Here is an 18951-nt window from a genome sequence, read left to right on the forward strand (position 1 = left end):
AAGCTGGGCAATAAACACTTTAAGGGCATTATTTACCAAGCAAATGCAGCAAGAAGTGAATCCAGCGATTGTAAAAGTTTTAATAAAATTGGGTCAGCATTAATTGCCGTAAATTTTGGGCCAAGGATCAGGCAACAATTGTATGCTGTAGCCCAAAAAAAAAAACAAATATATTGGTATGAGATCACACGCCGAATGTGGCCCCAATCAACAACTTGTCGCCGAGTGGGCGGGGTGGCCATTACCATCACCATCGCCATCGCCATCGCCACCGCCCACAATGACCATGATCCGCAATCAGCGGCGCAACAACAGCAAGGTGACATCACTGTGAACTCACTGCGTCTGTCTATCTCTCTCCCTCTCTCCCCATATAGCCGTCTCTTTCGCAAGTGCCGCATGTCGTGCGGTCTCGTTTTGCTACGTTTTTTGATACTACACAACCACTTGATGGGTATACTACTCGGGGCAGTCAGGTGTTAACTACCAAAAATCACAAAATGCAAGTGTCTAAAAGTATGCAGCGAAAAAAAGCGTGATTCTTTTTAGAATCTTTGATTCTTGATTCTTTTAGAACGCAATTTCACTAATTTGTATATAGTGTTTGGTTACCCCTAGGATATTTCTCCCCTGTGATGTTAAGATACAATATTATGATGTACGGATTCTTCACTTAATAAATAAATATATTAAAAAAATACAAAGAATAATTGTGGCATAACTCAAGAAACCTTTTGAAATCAATTTCAATTGTAAAACTTCCCAAATAAATTAATAAATAAACAATTTACTGGCAGCAACGTTTGGTTAGGTAATTTAAAGTCGGCTTTGGGTTAACAAATTCTGGAAGAGATGCTGTTTGGTTTGCCGTGCTGCGATTGCGACATGATCATCGACACGATCTGCGAAATTGCAGCGCTATTGAACTCCAATATGGCGAGGGCACTCGCACACACAGATATAAATCGTTATATATAGTTAAGGCGGAGTAGGAGGACAGATCGGGGACTCAGGGAATGAGGGGATTGGGGGACTAGAGGGGATGCTCAGATCGGAGTTGCCTTGGGCCTAGCCGATTTGGCATCCGCATCTGCATCTGGCTCGTTGGCCCCCAGAAGATATTCTTGGGCATTCGCAATGGTAACGTCTGCATGTCGACCATGTCAAACGTGTTGACTTTTGACTTTGGTTTTTTTTTTTTTTTGTTTTTCTGTTTGCTCCCACAAGAAAAACGACTAAAACAACAACAAACAGGAAGAACCGGCGTCTGCAAAAGTGCAGTTTAATGTCTCAAAAATTTATCGTTGGCGTTTTGGTATGCACTCTGCTCCAAACATGGGCAATAAACCACATGAACAAAAAAAGAAATACACACAAAAATCGGCCAAAAAACAAAAGCCCAAATACAGACAGAGACCTCAAAACTACTAAAAAAAAATTAAGAAAAAAAAAGAAAAAAAATCAAGCAAAAAGAAAGCTCAAACAAAAGCCAGGCACAAAAATCGTTCAAAATATGTTAAGCTGCTGAGGAAATAAGCCGGGAACACGACAAAACAATTTGGTTTTAAAGAATGGAAATGGATATGGAAATGGAAATGGAAATACATAGTTGACATGCCCAAAACAATGAGCCAGGCTAAAGGTCACTTCGAGGTACTTGGCGTTTGCCAACCGATTGCGACTGCTATTTGTCTTGAAAGAAAGTTCTCAAAATGCAGCTTAAAATGCAGCTTAAAATGCAGCTTAAATGCTGAATAAGCCATGCTTTATATGAAACTAAGTTTACGAATTAAATGAAACCCTCTAAATGTTTAAAGCTGCCTGATGATATAATTCCTTAACTACAGCACACATTAACTCAGCGACTGATGTAATGCGCTGGATGGATTGTAATACGGCGAAAAGCAATCGATGGATGGATGGATGACCTGCTCGCTCCTCATCCGGCTAATGGGCGTTCGAAGGCCATTCCCATTCCCATTCGGAGTCCCAGACCCAGTTGCCAAGTTTCGAGGTCCCAGGTTCCCATTTCACATTTCCCATTTGGCGGAAGTGACCTGACCTGGCCGCAACAACAACAAGGGTAACAAAGGCCATCAATGTTAACGGTTCTTGGTGCGCCAGGGCCAAAATCAAATGGGCCAAATCAAAGTTAATTGAGAACTAAAGTGAAAATCAAATGTTTATGCTGGGTGGGCGGTCAACAAGCGGCCAACAAAAGAAGCAAACGCCAACGCGAACGCAATTAACAAAAGTTGCGAGACGTGGCGCACCTTTAAGAGTCCGAGTTCCAAAAGCAGAAAAGCACACAAGCACTCTGGCACTAAGCAACAAAGCGCACTTGCACAAACAGAAACTTCATAGAATGTGTACAAAATTTTATATTTATAAATGCGAAAGTGCCTTCAAATAAAAATATATAGAAATCAATAAAGACAGCTCCCAAAGCAGCAAAGCACTTTGGCACAAATGCAAGAAAGCACACTTGCACAAATGCAAATATTTTCAAAGCGCATAAAATGTTTTCATGAAATAACTTGAAGATTTCTCACTGTGCAGCCACAAAGCACTGTATCTGAGCATTGGTATCTTATTATAGTTTTCCATCTGTCTTGGTTTTCTATTGTGGCTTACTTGACGCAATCCACCGCTGAACCGCAGTGATGACAAAATCATAGAAATCGAAAACCAAAACCAAAACAAAATCCAAATCCAAATCGAAAAACCCCATTGAGAACACAGTCTTCTATACGTAACACCCACTGATATCTAACGGCAAACAGATAGCCAGCCATAAAAAATGTAATTTTCCTCAGAGATTTTCATGGCGCATGATGGAAATGGAAAAGGGAAAAGGAAAAGGTGTCAGTTACGCGTTGAGGTGGGCGAATGCCATCAATTCCCTTGCACTTTCAATGCAATTTGACATTTTAACGAGCTACGATGATGCCATCATCGGTGAACACTAAAATCTGACCTTTTTTTCCTTTTTTTTTTTAGTTAGTATATAGGTCGTCTTGTGGTCTGCGGAAAATGAAAGTATCTTTCAGCTTAGTCCTCACATTGACTCACTTTGTGTGCCACCATAAAGCGGTGGTTTTAATGGGCGATAATAGGAGTTATCGGTGGGTTATTAACTATTTTTAGGGCACACCACAAGGGCATTAGGTAATCGTAAAGCCAAAAATAAAATCAATGACTTGAGACGTTCTTTAAAAAGTAAAAATGAAAGTATATCTGAATTTCATGTTTATTTATTGTATTTCACACTTACCACAACCAAGTCACTATCCCGACCTGTGGCCACAGTGGCGCCCAACCATTGATAGGACTTCCTGTCCACGATCTCCTTGTCCACATTCCGATTGTTGCCTGGTTGGAAAACGAGAGATTCATATTATTAACTCGTCAAATATTTGTATTTCGCAAATCAAAATTGCAAGGCTGAAAAGATAATAAACCTAATTCTTTGTACAGAAAGAAGCGGGCAAAGATTAAGTTCTCTGAGGAGAGCGAAAAAACAAAGACGCAGAAATAATTCTGACAAAATGTGGACGGAAATGAACAATTTAGTGAAATTAATATGTATTTTAAGTCAGGGCAGGGGGAGAAAGGCAAACTAATTAAGCTACACTGAGAACAAACACAAAACACTTGAGAAGTACGTGGATAATGGATAATGATGATGGTCACTTCCTTTGTCGCTGATTTATGACACAATTTCCAGAGGGTAAAGTGAGGTGCTATACGCGTATATATGATATGTGTATATATAATATTAATTTCAATTATGGAGTGTGCGTACTGTACAAATTTTGGGCTAATGAGGGAATAAATGCCCAGCAGTGAGTCCATCAAAAATGCTAACTAAAGGTGATGGATGGATGAAGAAGTGTGGAAAATATATAGAAACCAAGTTTGTTGTCATTTTATTCTGGGGATATTTCAAATGCCATTTTTATAATGGATTAGCAGTCCAAGAGATTTAACTGAGTTTATGAATATTTTGTAAACGAATATATATGTACAATCAGTGAAATTTCGCAGAAATTCAAACAACTAATTACACATTTATCACGGAACAAACATAGCGAATACTTTTCCTCCTTTTGTACTATATGAGTATTTATGAGTATTCCGTCATGAAGACAACGCTTTCTGCGAAATGAATGGTGAGTGAGTGGTGAATAAGATCTAACAGCTAATGATTGGCTGACAGAGCCCGATGAATCACACAGAATCACTTAAGTAGATGAGCAAACCCAACGAACCTGCGAGCTGAATGAAGCACCTGTTGACTCCTTTAATTTATTTTTTTATTTTTTTTTTTAGCCACATTAAGCATGAGTTTGAGCAGAGATTTATATATTATTTTAGCGGTATGAAGAGGGCAGCTGGTGGGGGTCTATAAATTTATGGGACACACCCCCCATGGAAGCATTAACATCCATTATCGAGTCTGCAGTCTTCAGTCTGCGGTCTGCAGTCTGATGGGGCACGTGTCAATAACTTTTACCCAAGGTGTTTACCTCTTTCCTTTTATTTCTTACTCATTTCCCCCTCTTCCCCGCAATCGAATTGTGCATATTTATGGCAGACAAACGCCGAGTGCAGAGAACTCAGTTAATGGCAAAAATATGCAAAAAATATGCTAAAACTTTGGGGCGACAGTAGGAAGTGCATGCGAGTGAGTTTATCATTTCCGTTCTATGCCGCGGATGTTCGGCTCGGTTTGCTGGCAATTGTCTAAAAATATATGTATATATTATCGTAATTTTGCATTTCTCGCATTTATTTTGCACATTTTGTTTGCCACTGCATTCTTCGCATTTTGCATACTAAAAGGTTGCGCATGCGTGTTGGCCATAAATAAACTAATTGCGATTTCTGCTTCCCTGGCGCCAGTTTCTCGCGGGGATTGGCGCCAACTACTGCGCTTAGGAGCTGCCATCTACCCAAGACTCAGACTCAGACTCGAATTAAGGTGCATATATGTATGTTCCTCTTCCCTCAATAAACTTATCAACTTACCTTTGGAGTCGAATGGCACCAATTTGCAGTCGTCGTCATTGAGGCTGCATTTGAAAACGCCTCCTGCCTCGCTGACGCCCTGTTGATAGCGGGATGTGTCGAATTTGGGTGCTCCAACGACCAAGCTGACACTGAAACGGAAAAAATGGGGGGTTAATAATGGGCAGAAAATGGGGAATAAATAAATAAGTGGAGTTTATAGAAAGAAAATCCTTTATCCTGCATGTATATCCTATATAATATAAATATGTTATTCTTAAGTGACATTGAAGGTTGCAACAATTTGTTGTCTGCTCATCTGCTCAGCACTCGAACCCTGTTTTAATGATCTTCCAATGAGTTCCCAATGCCATTCCTTTAACACATTTAATTGGACTCTTCAAATTCCTGAAATTGAAGTTCCATTCGAGCCGATCAAAACCTCCCTACTTGCCACTCGGCAACCCTCCCAATGGAACAGCACCGCCCGCACCCTCGATCTTTCCCACCCCGTGGCTCTGGACTTCGGAGAGTCAGTGGTTCTGATGGTTCTAGTGGTTCGTTCGCCTCCAGGAGCAGCAGTTCGTCGGGGCACGCACATTGACAGCTGTCATTAGCATTGAATGCGGAAGTGCGGCGAACAGAAAGGAAAAGAATGGGAAAGGGTGCCCAGTTCTTTGGACGATGGCTGATGGTTGCTTTAACCCTAGGGTGCAGCAAATGGGTCTTCATTAAAATTGAGCATAATAAAACGGAAAGTGAATAAATGCACTGGCACAATTTGGCCATTATTTGAAAGTCATTTACAAGCAAATACATTCTTCCACATGAATCTAACCAAAATAGTTAGACAAATGCAAGTCTCTATTTATTTGATTTCTAAAAAATATTCCAAGAATTCTAAAACGTTTTAGCAAAACATAGTCTTCTTATTTTATAAACATTTTTTATGTATTTCCAACTTATAAATTGCCAAAGCAATAAATAAAGTAACTAAATAAGAGGGGCGCATATTTTTTGTAAGTGTAGCAAACTTTTACGGATGCTACAGACGGCACGCCGCAAACGGTCCAAATCAAACACTTGAGAGTTGATTAAGCCACCCATTCACCGCCCCGCCCCCTTTTCGACGATCCGCCCCCTTGGCGAGCGACCTGCGCGGCCCACATGCAACAATTTGATGCTTCACTAAAGCAAAAATGCCACAGATGCGTGAAACTCGAGAGGGGACGACCCACAGCCGAACTTCCTATGAATGGGCGAGTAAGTGCACTGCGCGGAAATTCACAGCCCTAGATGTGAAAATGGTGTGCAAATAGCCAACAGCAAACAGAGTTCAACAAACACATTTCTTACTCACTAAACAGCTGCCTATTTTTATAATAGTTTATATGCATATGGAAGCGGTTTACAAACAGCAGAACTGTGTAAGGTTTGGCCTTAAAATATTATTCGGAATATTACAAGTGTAGCACACTTTTTTTCACAGTGTCGCGCAGTAAATGGAAGGGTTTTAAACGACTGAATGGAGCGGGTCTTTGGAAGTTTGCAAGCTGTTGTTTCTGGCGGCATTTGCAACGTACTTATTCAAAAAAGATTTCAACTACACAACTGCACAACTGGGCAGCTGCAGTTTATTGCAAAGTTAAGATTTTAGTGGCAAAAACAAAAAAGAACGCTAGCAAAAAAGCTCTACTGAGCGCAATAGATCGAGTTCTCTAACGCTCTGTAAACCTGAAATTGAGTATCTTTCCATCTGCGTATCTTTGTATCTTTGTATCTGATATGTGCGCTCAGTGCTGACATCATTGGCATTCATCGAACGGCGTCGATTCGATCATTCTCTCGCTCGCCTTTGAATATAATTAATATTAATTTATGGACAGACGAACAGAAATGACACAAGCTCAAACAGGTTCCCCCATTCTTAAAGAGTTTCCAATTTGAGGGGGCGCCTCGTAGATCCCATTTGCATTTCACTTCAGTGGATCAATGAGTAACGAAATTTCCGAAAAATGAGAGACCTTTTTTTCGCTCGATGATTAATGCATATTTGTTTGTTTGACTCATGTCAATTGAATACCAAGATTGCCATGCAGAACAATATTTATTTAAAGCATATACTATTTACCACGAAGTCGAGTTGAATTATGTTGAACTTAATATATAGATTTTTTATCATGCTGTGACTAAGTACTGATTAATAATATGCAAATAAATATTACTTATTCACTATTTCCCATTAATTTAGCTAATCACATTGTTCGTTCATTTAATGATGATTTGCTTGCAATCACTTAGAAATTTCCCCCATTGCCAAATGAATTTAAGGCAGTCAAGCGTTCTGGCTTACGTAATTTGAATTTATAAGTTTTTAGAGCACGCGTCAGTCCGGAATGCGATGGTATTGTCGGGGTGTTCAGTGGACCTTATAGAGATCAAAACCCCCGACCGCACACAATGCCAGCCTCTAAAATGATCAAAATCAATGCGAGTCAATTGAAAAAAATCAAAACATGCGACCAGGCGCCAAACGAACACATGTGATTGTTCAGTTTTTTTGGTTTTTTTGGTTTTTCGATTTGTAATTTGAAAACGGTTCAATGGCTCAATCGGAAAGGATAGATCGAAAAGCAATTTTCCGCACACATGTCTTGAAACCGAAATTCAGGGAAAAAAGGAGCCACCAAGAAGACACAATACAATACAATGCCATACCATACCATGCCATACAATACCATACCATACTATACCATGCCATACAATACAATAAACTGAAATGGTATGGTTTGGTATGGAATGGAAACCTTCTGTTGCTTCGCGCCTTGAATGCCAAATTGAGTTTGTCCAGGGAGAGAGAGACGGAGACCCGTCTTGAATTACCTTCGACTTGGACGTCGCGTGCAGCAGCCGCAATAAAAATAATGTTTTAAAAATAACATTTTCAAAAATTACCGCCTCTCCTGTGCCCCCGACTTCCGAGTCATTCGCTGAACACATGTGTTCGCAGGATGTGTACGTCTATACTTCTCCGTTCGAGTATTTGTGAGTATGCACATACGAGTATATTCATGTGCGTATTCGTTTTCAGTCCCACTGCGGATTTGTGGGCCTTCTGCAGCTCTCAATTTTCTGAATGATGTGGGTGCGGGGCGCGTGTGAAGCTGCGCATGCTTCCTGCCACAAACTTCTCCTCCTGAATGAGTTCAGTCCACAGTGCTGCAGAAAAGTCAACCGCCAGTAGATAGATATGTCAAAAGACAGCTGCAGAAACGGGGTTTAAGTGACATTCTATGGCCTGCGATTCCCCACAGAACGTTCTCCTAAACATGTCAGCAAAAGTGAAATTAAATTTCAATTTCTGCATAAGGCCAAACGATAATTCCTTCAAAAATGACCATCATCATGTGCTACATCGCTATTAAAAAAATAAATAAATATTACAAGTTAAACAAACTCTTGGCTCATAGCTAAATTCTTTGATCTTTGTTTATATGCATTTTTGAACGCTTCCCGTCAGCGCAAAATTGTTTAGTTTCCCAAGAGATCACTCCAATTTCCGCTGATCCAATCAGCTCTCATATGTAAATACTCCAGTTTACGCCCCAGCATTATTTAAATTTTTAAAGGTTTATAAAACCACTTTAGTTGCTCAACTTTAAACCGAACTTCCGCCGTTTGAGGCTGACTTTTGAGGGACACTGTCACGTGGTTACCTTTCAAGTAAGGTAAATAAAAGGGGGTACCATTTTCCCTTCAAGTCGAGCAACAGAACAGAAAAAAGTGAGGAGAAAAACAGCCAAGTCACTTGCGAAGTCAGGCGGCGTTAAAGGAACCGAAACGAATGGATCGTGTGGGATAGGATCATATCGTAGCCGATCGGCAGGGAATGATATGAGGGTGAGGCGAAAGTCGGGGAGAAATTGGGAAAAGTGGGCGACGGCGAGGGCGTGTCGGCGCTAAACATGTGTGCGCCCTCCGGCGGCCGGGGAAAACCGGGAAAAGCCGAGCCGAAACCCTTGCACACGTGACAGACCCGGCGTTTGTTTTGTCCATTGAGCGATTTACCATTTACCAATTTCAATTTACCATTTTCAGCTTACCATTTTCAGTTTACCATTTTCCCTTTTCAATATCCCATTTACTATTTTCCATTTAACATTTTCCATTTCCCCGCACCCAAGTGCGTGTGTGTGCGGTTTCCCAGCACCTTTTTTACACATTGACACTTCCGTTTTCCTTAGTTCCCCTATGGCCAGCTGATCTGCGATCGATGATCGACTATCTCCGATCTGCGATGGATATCTTATGGCTACCCCAGCACTCGAAACTCCGCAATCAAGCGGCAATTAAGGCGGTTTGGCCAAACAAATGAAAATGCCAAAGTATTCGAGTGCAGAGAAAATATAAATGGTCACTACAAGTGGTTAATGTTATTCAAAAAAAATATACAAAATAAAAGGTATGAATTTGGAAGAATTACAAGTGTGCCAAATATGTTGTGAATATATGTTTGTTTTCATTTTAAATGATGTATTAAGATCATAGATCATTTAGCAGAGAAATATATTATATTTAAAATATTTTGATTTATATATATATATTTAAATATATTTATATATTTATATTTATATTTATATTTTTTGCAGTGCATGTGCGGCATAAATATTTGAAATCAATTACAGTACTCATTGCCCGCCGCCGTTTTTGCCATTTCATAACCACAACAAAAAGGCCGAGAGACAGACGATCGATACGATCTCAGGCTGCAGCTGACAGTAGTTTATTTGAGTTTATGCAATAGATGGATTGCCCGCACCACTTACTGGAGGTCTGGCTATCTGGAGAACTAGAGAACTGGAGAACTAGAGAACTGGAGAACCGAGGGAAGTCACTGCGGATGGAGACCCCAAGTGAACTGCTCAAGTGATCTTGCAATGCCGCAATGGCAACGATCGATGTTGGTGGGCTACCGGAGAAGTGGCTAAAAATAATTCAAGGGGTGACTTTGGAGATGCTATCTTTGCGATGCGGTTACTAAATGTGTTACGAAAACGTTTGCTTGCCCAAAAGGTTTTGAAATAATCAACTGTTTACGAAACAAACTCAAAAGCAATGCACTGAAATTATATCATCAATATGCTATAATTATATTCCATGATTATAAAACATTACAAATGAAATCGTTTAGAAAAACAATCGCACCTAGGCTTAACAATATGAACATCTATTTATACACGCCTGGCTGGCTATATTCCATATTACTCATAGAAATGCTCTGGTGATAACAGCTCAGCTGATTGGCAAGGCATATAAAGTTAAGCAGCCAACCAAAGGAAACCAAGAGTCACATCACATGGGAGTTATCTTTATGCCATTTTATGCCTGGCTGGCAAACAGTTTGATGATGTGTGTTAATTCAACACCGGCGATTTCACTGAACTAGATATAATGTGCCACAAGGATACCGAATGCAGGCAAGGCATGGAGAACGGGGTCAGGCTAATGAGTTGGTACCGACCATCAAGTCCGTCTATAAGGCAACTTGTGACCAGCTATCCAACCAACCAACCAACCAACCGATCGACTCTCGTTCTGGATAACGGACAAACGACTTTATTTGGCCAATTGGGTGAAGCGGCGACAACCTTGCCGCTTTGTATCCGAACACTTGACCGTAAATAGAACGCACCACGCAGATAAGTATGCCGCTGCGGCAGATACAGGTGCATCGCATAGATGCCCAGATACAGATACATAGATACATAGATACATTCGCTATTCAAGGTAGCACGGCAGATATACCCCACGTAGAATTCTTGTACAAAAACGGTTACAGCGTGTATTAATTGCCGCTCTCAGGGCAAACCACATATTGGCCAACAACTTCGGCTGCTGTTGCCTTATAAACAATAACCACATCTATGTATAATAGTTACTTAGCCACCTCGTGCACACCACTTTCCTCACTTCGTGACTGTGTATCTTTGTCTTCTCATTTAACGCACAATTATCTCATGGAGTCGAGTGTCTTAAGCTTTTAGCTAAAATGTTAAAATGCTAATAGCAAGTGTTAATACTATTACTTCATAGTTTGCGACCGTTTATTCCATATAGAATTTACTGACAGATAGTGCTACTATCAATATTGTCTGGGCAATGCACAGTATATAGCTTCAATTTGATGTTACATACTTTTAACTTATAAGTTATTCAACAAATTTTCATTATTTTCCAGAGCTAAATGCTAAACAGTGTGAGATACTTTTGTAAATAAATAAATAAATAAATAAAGAGCATTTGAAGATCGCTCAACTTGGGTTTAAAGTCACTGAGTGCTAACTTTTTGTTTGGCGTCTCTTATCTGTGTATCTTTGTATCTGTATCTGTAGCTGTAGCTGTATCTTTGTATCTGTATCTGTATCTGTATCTGTATCTTCAGTTGTCGCCACTTCTGGGGCAGGGTCTAACCAAATTCCGTGTGTGTTTGCGTCTGTTTATTGAATTGTAAACAATTTTAACGCTGCATTTAAATAATTTTCGTTGCTTTTAAGTGCACTTAGCGCAGCAGCTCTCCGTTCTCCGCGACTGCTGTGTATAAATGGATTATAGAGACTTATGGCGGCAAAAGAAGTGCAAACGGCCAAAAGGCCATTCACACACGTAGCCAGGCCAGATGCTGTTGCCCTGATAGCCCCTGGTCCCTGGTTCATCCACTCCCTCCACTCCTTCCACTCTCTCCATCGATCTTCGGATCTTCGACGGATTCTTCAGCGACTTCAACGCCGTTCTTCAGTCCTCGAACTCTCCTCCAAGTGGAGGCCCCAACTCCTCCTAAGGAAACCAGCTAACGTGCGAAAAGTCTAAGCAGACTACCGCCTCAATGCCGCAGTACACAGCAAAATATTTCTGCAAGAAAATATTTCTAGAAATTATTACAAATGCATTACTACACATAAATGCCAGTAACTTTAGTGCAAACTAATAGCGAGTCATGTCGAAGTGGCTGCAACTGCAGCTTTACCATGATTTGAATCTGTTAGGGGGATTTTTGCGCAGTGTAGGCCTGGGACTATGCGATTAACACGGTCCATCAAGCTGAACTTTGCGGGTTCACAAAGGCTATCGCTGCAATCGAACGGCTCACATGAATAGCGTGAAAGTACTGGGCGGGAAATGGAAATATGTTTTTCGCCATTTGTCAGGGGGTCAGAAATGAAAAAAAAAAAAAAAAAAAACAGACCCCAATAAACTTTCCGCTCGACGGAAGGTCGAGGAGTGCGGGAAGTGCTCCAAGTGACCCAGATGGATTTAAATGACCACGCTCGTAAATTTATCAATGAATCTTTTCCCGAATGGGCGACGCTATCTCGTTGCGATTGAAACTAATGGGCGTTTAGCATTCTAGATGCATATTTTCACGCTCCTCAAGATTGGAAAAAAGGCGCTTGCGTGCTGGGAGCCTAGTGCAGATAGCCGGGAATCTCTACTTGAAGATTAACATGTCACTGGATTATCTCTACCAATGGACGGCTGCGAAAAAAAAAGAAGACTAAACAAGCGGTCTGTCATGCAGCCAAGTATCTCTCAGTTTGCTACGCCAGTGATAACATTAATAGTCACTTGAATCATATGGCTATCTGCATATACATATGTCGCTGCTTATGGCATATTCCGTTTTGGCGTTTTTCTGACTTTAAAATGGGATTGCCGAAAAAGAATGATTGCAACTGTTGCATCCCGGAAGCTTAAACTTAATGCAATGAATTCTTTTATCGCCAGATGCAATGGTTTCCCCTTTTCTCTCATATCGGAATTCTTTTTTTTTTTTGGGCACAGTCGACTTCATCAAAACAAGAGCGTTCTACTTAATTTGGGAAAAAGCTGGCTTTAATAACTAACAAATACTATATTTAACATTTTATTTAGATCGCTTGGTCTTATCAGGTATTTGTGAAAGATATTCCAAGTGTGAGCACCAGCATCTTTTACCGATCGCCATACAAATTGTACTGGGAAAGTGAAATGGAGAGAGTAACCGATAGCGGCATGAATTCAGAAATTGAGAAATTCAGATAAAACGACTTTACAGACGGCATAAAGTGTAGAGAGCGTGCTTACATAAATCCCATATGATTTACTTATCTTTAATGAGTTTGAGTTTAAAGCACATTTTGTTTCCAATGAAGATAATTTATTGAAAAGAAATGTCAAGAGGGTCGTACGCAGATAAAGCGAAATAAATGACCCTCTTCGGAAGTTGTAATGAATAATGAAATGAATAATGGTAAGAGATTTCTTTCTTTTAGCCCTAGAATCTAGTCATCACCTAATAGTCATCATACCTAAACTGTCCCCTAAAAAGTTATAGTCTAGTTAGTTTATGTGGACTTACTTGCTCTGATTGCCGTAGAATCCACTGCGACCCTTGTGCATCGCAATGCTGAATCCGAACATGGACTTGCTGGACTGCCGGAAACGGACGTAGCTGGGCAGATCGATGTTGTAGCCATGCGTGGAGATGGCCACCAGGAGCAGGATCAGGATCGTTAACGGGGCGTGAAGAGCCATTCTTCTTCGGTGGATGGAATCTCCACTCATTTTGGGCACTTTTCTTACTTCGTATTCGCTGGTTACTTTCTTTTATTCTATATTTTTGACTTTCTCTCGAATTTGTTTCGATTTCGCTGGGCTTGCATCCAAGAACTTGGCACTTTACGCTTGCATCTTCACAGCTGGCGATCGGAATCGAGAATTATTATAACATATGGTCGAAAGAGACGCACACACACACACACACACACACGCGGCTTTATTTATTATATAAACTCAACCTTGGCCAACATGAGTTGAGATTCCAAAACCAAAAACCAAAAAAAAAAAGAGCATAAAACACAAAAGCCAAAACCAAAAAACTATATTCTTCAACTCGGCAAATGCTGAGTGTCTCTGTTTTTTAGTATCTCCACGTATCTCTATCTCTACGTCTCTCTCTCACTATCTCTCTCTCTCTCTCTCTATCTCTCTCTCTCTTTCTCTGTCTGTCTTAACATCATAATCAAGATCTCTTGGCCTTGGAAATCGCGGGGTGGGCGGCGTGGTTAGGGCTGGTCGGATATCTAATGTCTGAAGTCGGATGTCGGGCAATTACGGGCATTCCATATCGGTCTTTATTACACGGTTCAGTTTCACTCAATAAACTGCATGTCATTCATTAATTTCTACCCATATTTTATTTATTATTAAGCTTTATTTATTTATTTATTATTAAACTTTATTTATTTATTTATTATTAAACTTTATTTATTTAATTATTTTTAAACTTTATTTATTTATTTATTATTAAACTTGATTTATTTATTTATTATTAAACTTGATTTATTTATTTATTATTAAACTTTATTTATTTATTTATTATTAAACTTTAATTATTATTAAACTTTATTTGTTTATTTATTATTAAACTCGATTTTAGGTTTTTATTATTATTTATTCTTGCATTATATCTTAATGTTTTACATTGCTCTATAAGTTTCAATGCTGGTTAAACCAAACATCCATTAAATGCTTTTAATTTATGTTATTATTTCAATATTTATATTTGGTTTTAGTTTCATTTTTAATATTTTTTAGCTTGGGAATTAATTACTTATTTTTTACTTTAAATTTATTATTTTTTTAAATTATTGCTACAAATCACATTATTTTACCACTTAATTTGCATTAATTCATTTGAAAGCTTAAAAGTTTTTTACGTTCAGTTTAAATGATTTCAAGCTTCTTGTTTTCACTGCAGCAAAGTGCTAGGGTATCAGTCGGGTCGTGTCTTTAATGTTGGCTAATTCTAAAATCTGATTTGTTGTTTTTAGACATTTTTGACGGTTTCATGTTTGCTTTTGGTGTTTTTTTTAGCTGCATGCTTAGATTTTGGCGCGTTCTACGCTCAGCATCGCGCTGCTGGTGACGTAATGGGCCGTCAAACAGGTTGGCCAAAATAACAAAATAACGGCCATAAAGCCATTAGACTTTTAGCCAGCTTGAAGCCAGCCAGCCCTTCCCACACAAATTTGCTCCAAATTGAAGATAACTTTCAAGGAAGAGTTGGAAATGCAAGTGCACTATTATTTTAGTGGCAAGTAGATGCAAGAGATGGATATTTTTTTTTCAGTGCAGCTAGGTTTCTGTGGCGGAAAGAAACAAACAAGTTGTAGGCGGTGTGCAGGTGACATTTGACACATTTTCCACCATATATATGTGCACTTAATGCCCAGTTTTTCCGACGAGTGTGGGCGATTCGAGTTCATTGATGGGCGGCTGCCATTCATAGACAAGAAACTGAATAATAATTAAACGAAAAACGAAAAAAAAAAACCTCAAAAAATTTGCTTTAGAACGCACCATATGGTGTAGGCAATTTAACATTCAACGAAATTACAATTGATCATGCGGCTGGCATTCAAAATGACTGGCGAATGTGCCAATATAAATAAGACAGTTAATTTCGTGGCCCACAAATTGCAGGCTAAAAACTGAAGTTCGTTGCCAGGCGAGCACAATTGTTAACTGAAAGTTGCAAAATTTGCATAAATAACTTCCTTAGCGTGCAATTCGCATTTAAATGCAAAAAGAGCGCAAGAGTCTGGCGAAAGTTTCTAAAAATATTTGTTAGTTTCCCATTTATTCGATCACCGCTTGAACTTTTAACATATTCAGTTGCAAACTAAATAACCTTTGGTATAGAAGTATAGGTTTGAAAGCCTTTTTTTAACACTTTTCTTTTTCGTGCACCAATTTAAGATAATTAGTAGCAGCCATGGGCTGGAATTGCGATACAATCTTGCCCAGATGGTTAAGATATGAATACGGAAAAAAACACATCAAATTAGTGGAAAAAACACACACCCGATCATTTATCTAAAAATAAATCTAAAAAGTTGGAAGCTGTGTGCTACGCCCAGCAGAGTCCGCCTATATCTAGGTATATATGCACATGTATATATAGACGTGCATATACAGATCGAATTCTACACTGCACAAAACGCCGCGGCGGTGGTGCAAACACAGCTGCGACATCAATTTGAATTTGTTGATTTTGGCTCTTTGTGCTTTTTTGTTAAATGTTGTTTAAAAAATATATATTATAAATATTTATTTGGTGAGTGCACTTTTCACTGGTGCTTCAACACTGGAAAAAAATGTTTCAAACTAATTGTTAGCGCGTCGCGTGTTGCGTTTTTATTATCTCTCTCTGTGCTGTTGATTAGCGAAGTTCACTTTTATTTGTTATATTTGTAGTAGTTTTATTTGCCATTTGCTTTTTGCTTTTTGCTATTTGCTCTACCTCGGCAGCGAACGCAGCAAGATTTAAACCACGACTAATGGCGCAAAGTATCTGTAAGATACATCTTAGCACCGCCAGAGATACATGGGTGAACTGCTCGTGCCAGATCGCCTACTCAATGGAGATACTCTGCTCCGTAGTCTCTAGTTTTTCGACTCGGAACGGGAGAGCAATCTCGAAGCTCTCAAACACCCGAAACGATAGCAAAAGTTTTATTTTTTTTTTCATTATCTATGTGCGAGCATCCCACTCGAACAGATTTCAAAGGTAAGTTTCGTGTGGGAAGTCTGTAATTTCCGTTAGCAAAAGTTTCGGCCATTTGATGTGTCATCTTGGTGGCCCATACATATGGCAGAATCTTTATTTTGAACATAGTTTTGACTTTGGATATAAATTAATAATTTTTATGTTTACATATTCAGCGCACAAACTTGTATGATTTTCAGCCAGTTGGTAAAGTTAACATATAGATTCAAAAAATTGGAAATCATATATTTTAAAATTCGAAAAGGTAATTACACTTTTTCAACGGTTTTACTATATTTGCTTTGGAACCAATACGTTTTAATTACACAATTTAATAGATTTTCGCATGTGCGTTGAAGCAAATGAACTCTGCCTGGAAAATTAGAGCGCTGCAGCGAAAATAAGTTCTCCCATTTATCCAGATGGTTTAGATTCGCAATCACGAGATCTCGGAATGTATTGCAATTCGACAATACGAGCATTTTCGCCGGCCATTCGAGGCAGAGCAAACAACTGGCAATACAAATTAATGAAAACAAACAATGAGCCCTCGGAAATGCGCTAAACATTTCGAATGCATTGGATATATCAGATATCACGCAAGTAGTAACGTTTCGCCGTCCAATTACCATCGAATTGAATTTGCATACGCGAATTTGTGTTTCGAATTTAAATCGAATCTGGCGCCCGTTGAGTTTCCGTTTCGAACGCGAGCGCTCCGCACTTAACACCAGCCAACTTTCGCTTCACGCCACCGAATGCAGCACTCAAATGGCTAGCAATCCCGCAGATACAATTTCAAATAATCAGCGGCGCTGCCAGACTGTTGGACAATTCAAACGAAGGCGCGACGCTCCGTTAAGCACAATTAAGTCAAGTGTATATCAACTAGAATATTTAATAATTGCATAAACGAGTTTTGATTATGTGTGAAAATAATAGCTTAGTAAAAGAGTACATTTTATTGTTAGCTTATATATATTTTTTAAGAACATAATTAAGTTTGCTTTTTATGTTAATGGTTTCATTTTAACAAATAATTTGAATTGCTTATCAATGTGAACTGCTGAATTCATCTCATTTAATTTGATTTTATCTAATAATTTAAGTATTTGAAATTAATTTTTAATTTAATAAATGAAATATTTTTTAAACAGTACTGATAACGCTGCCAGATGCATTTTATACCCCAACCTAGCGCAGCCAGACCGCTCGCAGATCAGCCGTTTGTGCGGTACGTTTTAGGCACACGGCATGCTTGCTGCCACTGGTCACACTGGCAGATTACGCGATTATTTTTTTTACGGAAAGTCTGCGTTTTCCGTTCCGGATTGAATTGCCTGGTTTTGCTGTGATAAAACATCCAAACTAAGATGCACAAGGTGATCCGGCAGATGTCCCAGCTGCGCCTGCAGGCGCCACAGGGAGCAGCGCTCCTCAGATCGGGCGAAGCCAGCAGATCAACCGCCATATCACCAGTTTCACCACCTGCCCTCCAGTCGAAATCCCTGCACACGGCCGCTTCCGCCGGAATGCTGTGCGCCAAGTGGAACAAGTACAACTACGGACCCCGTAAGTGGCTGGAGTACAACAAGACCGTGCATCCGCCGCAGGAAACGGACGAGGAGCCCAGAAAGGCTGTAAGATATTTGGATCGTGCAGCAGTTATAATCCTCCCAATTCACGTGTAATCCACTTCCAGTACGTCTGCCACATGCGCAACAACATCAAATACAGTCCGGACAAGATGTGGTACATCGCTGCCTTCGTTCGCGGAATGTCCGTCGATGAGGCGCTGAAGCAGCTCAACTTTGTGCTCAAAAAGGGCGCCACCGATGTGAAGGAGACCATACTGGAGGCCCAGCAAATGGCAGTGGAGCGGCACAATGTGGAGTACAAGAGCAATCTCTGGATAGGTGAGCAGAGGCGCAAGAAACTATTGGAAACTCTCTATCCCTATCCTATCCCTATATCTTATATCTGTATACTTCTCAACTTCCAGCCGAATCCTTTGTGGGCAAGGGACGCGTCTTCAAGGGCGTGAGGAGGCATGCTCGCGGTCGCTTCGGCAAGGTGGAGTACAAGCACTGCCACTACTTCGTGCGACTGGAGGAGGGTGAGCCGCCGCAGCACTACTACCAGGAGCCGCAGACGCCGGAGCAGCAGTACGAGAGCTGGATGGAGCAGATGCGCAGCCGGAAGATCATCAACTCACTGTAGCCACCTGAAATGGCACTCGCTTGCTACCGATCCGTAAACATCCAGTCCTCCTGCGCCATCGCGTCCTCGCATTAAGCATTTTTTTCGTTTTTAGAAGATTGTTTAATAAAAAAAAAGAAACAGACAAAAGAATT

At 40.0% G+C, this 18951-nt stretch overlaps 2 protein-coding genes across 5 annotated transcripts in view; one reads left to right on the plus strand and one right to left on the minus strand.

Moving 5' to 3' along the window:
- Window positions 1-17352, minus strand: part of LOC120456614 (integrin alpha-PS2) — a 33009-nt gene extending 15657 nt beyond the window's left edge. For 2 of the 4 annotated variants that reach the window (XM_044006621.1, XM_039643534.1), the window contains exons 1-4: window positions 17248-17346; window positions 13406-13745; window positions 5032-5162; window positions 3275-3372 (exon numbers count right to left, since the gene is read on the minus strand). In XM_044006621.1, the coding sequence (XP_043862556.1) occupies window positions 3275-3372; window positions 5032-5162; window positions 13406-13611 (435 nt within the window). In that variant the 5' untranslated portion in view covers window positions 13612-13745; window positions 17248-17346. Of the gene's footprint in view, window positions 1-3274; window positions 3373-5031; window positions 5163-13405; window positions 13746-16351; window positions 16432-17226 lie in introns of those variants that run through there. The other 2 variants (XM_039643532.1, XM_039643533.1) reach the window with 2 other exon arrangements.
- A 505-nt stretch (window positions 17353-17857) lies between these two features.
- Window positions 17858-18949, plus strand: LOC120456620 (39S ribosomal protein L22, mitochondrial). The gene is made up of 3 exons (XM_039643542.2): window positions 17858-18237; window positions 18300-18513; window positions 18600-18949. The coding sequence occupies exons 1-3, from the start codon at window positions 17971-17973 to the stop codon at window positions 18815-18817; spliced, it is 699 nt and encodes a 232-aa protein (XP_039499476.1). The 5' UTR covers window positions 17858-17970; the 3' UTR covers window positions 18818-18949.
- Window positions 18950-18951: the final 2 nt, after the last annotated feature.

This window comes from Drosophila santomea, chromosome X, assembly GCF_016746245.2.
Source record: "Drosophila santomea strain STO CAGO 1482 chromosome X, Prin_Dsan_1.1, whole genome shotgun sequence".
NCBI lineage: Eukaryota > Metazoa > Arthropoda > Insecta > Diptera > Drosophilidae > Drosophila > Drosophila santomea.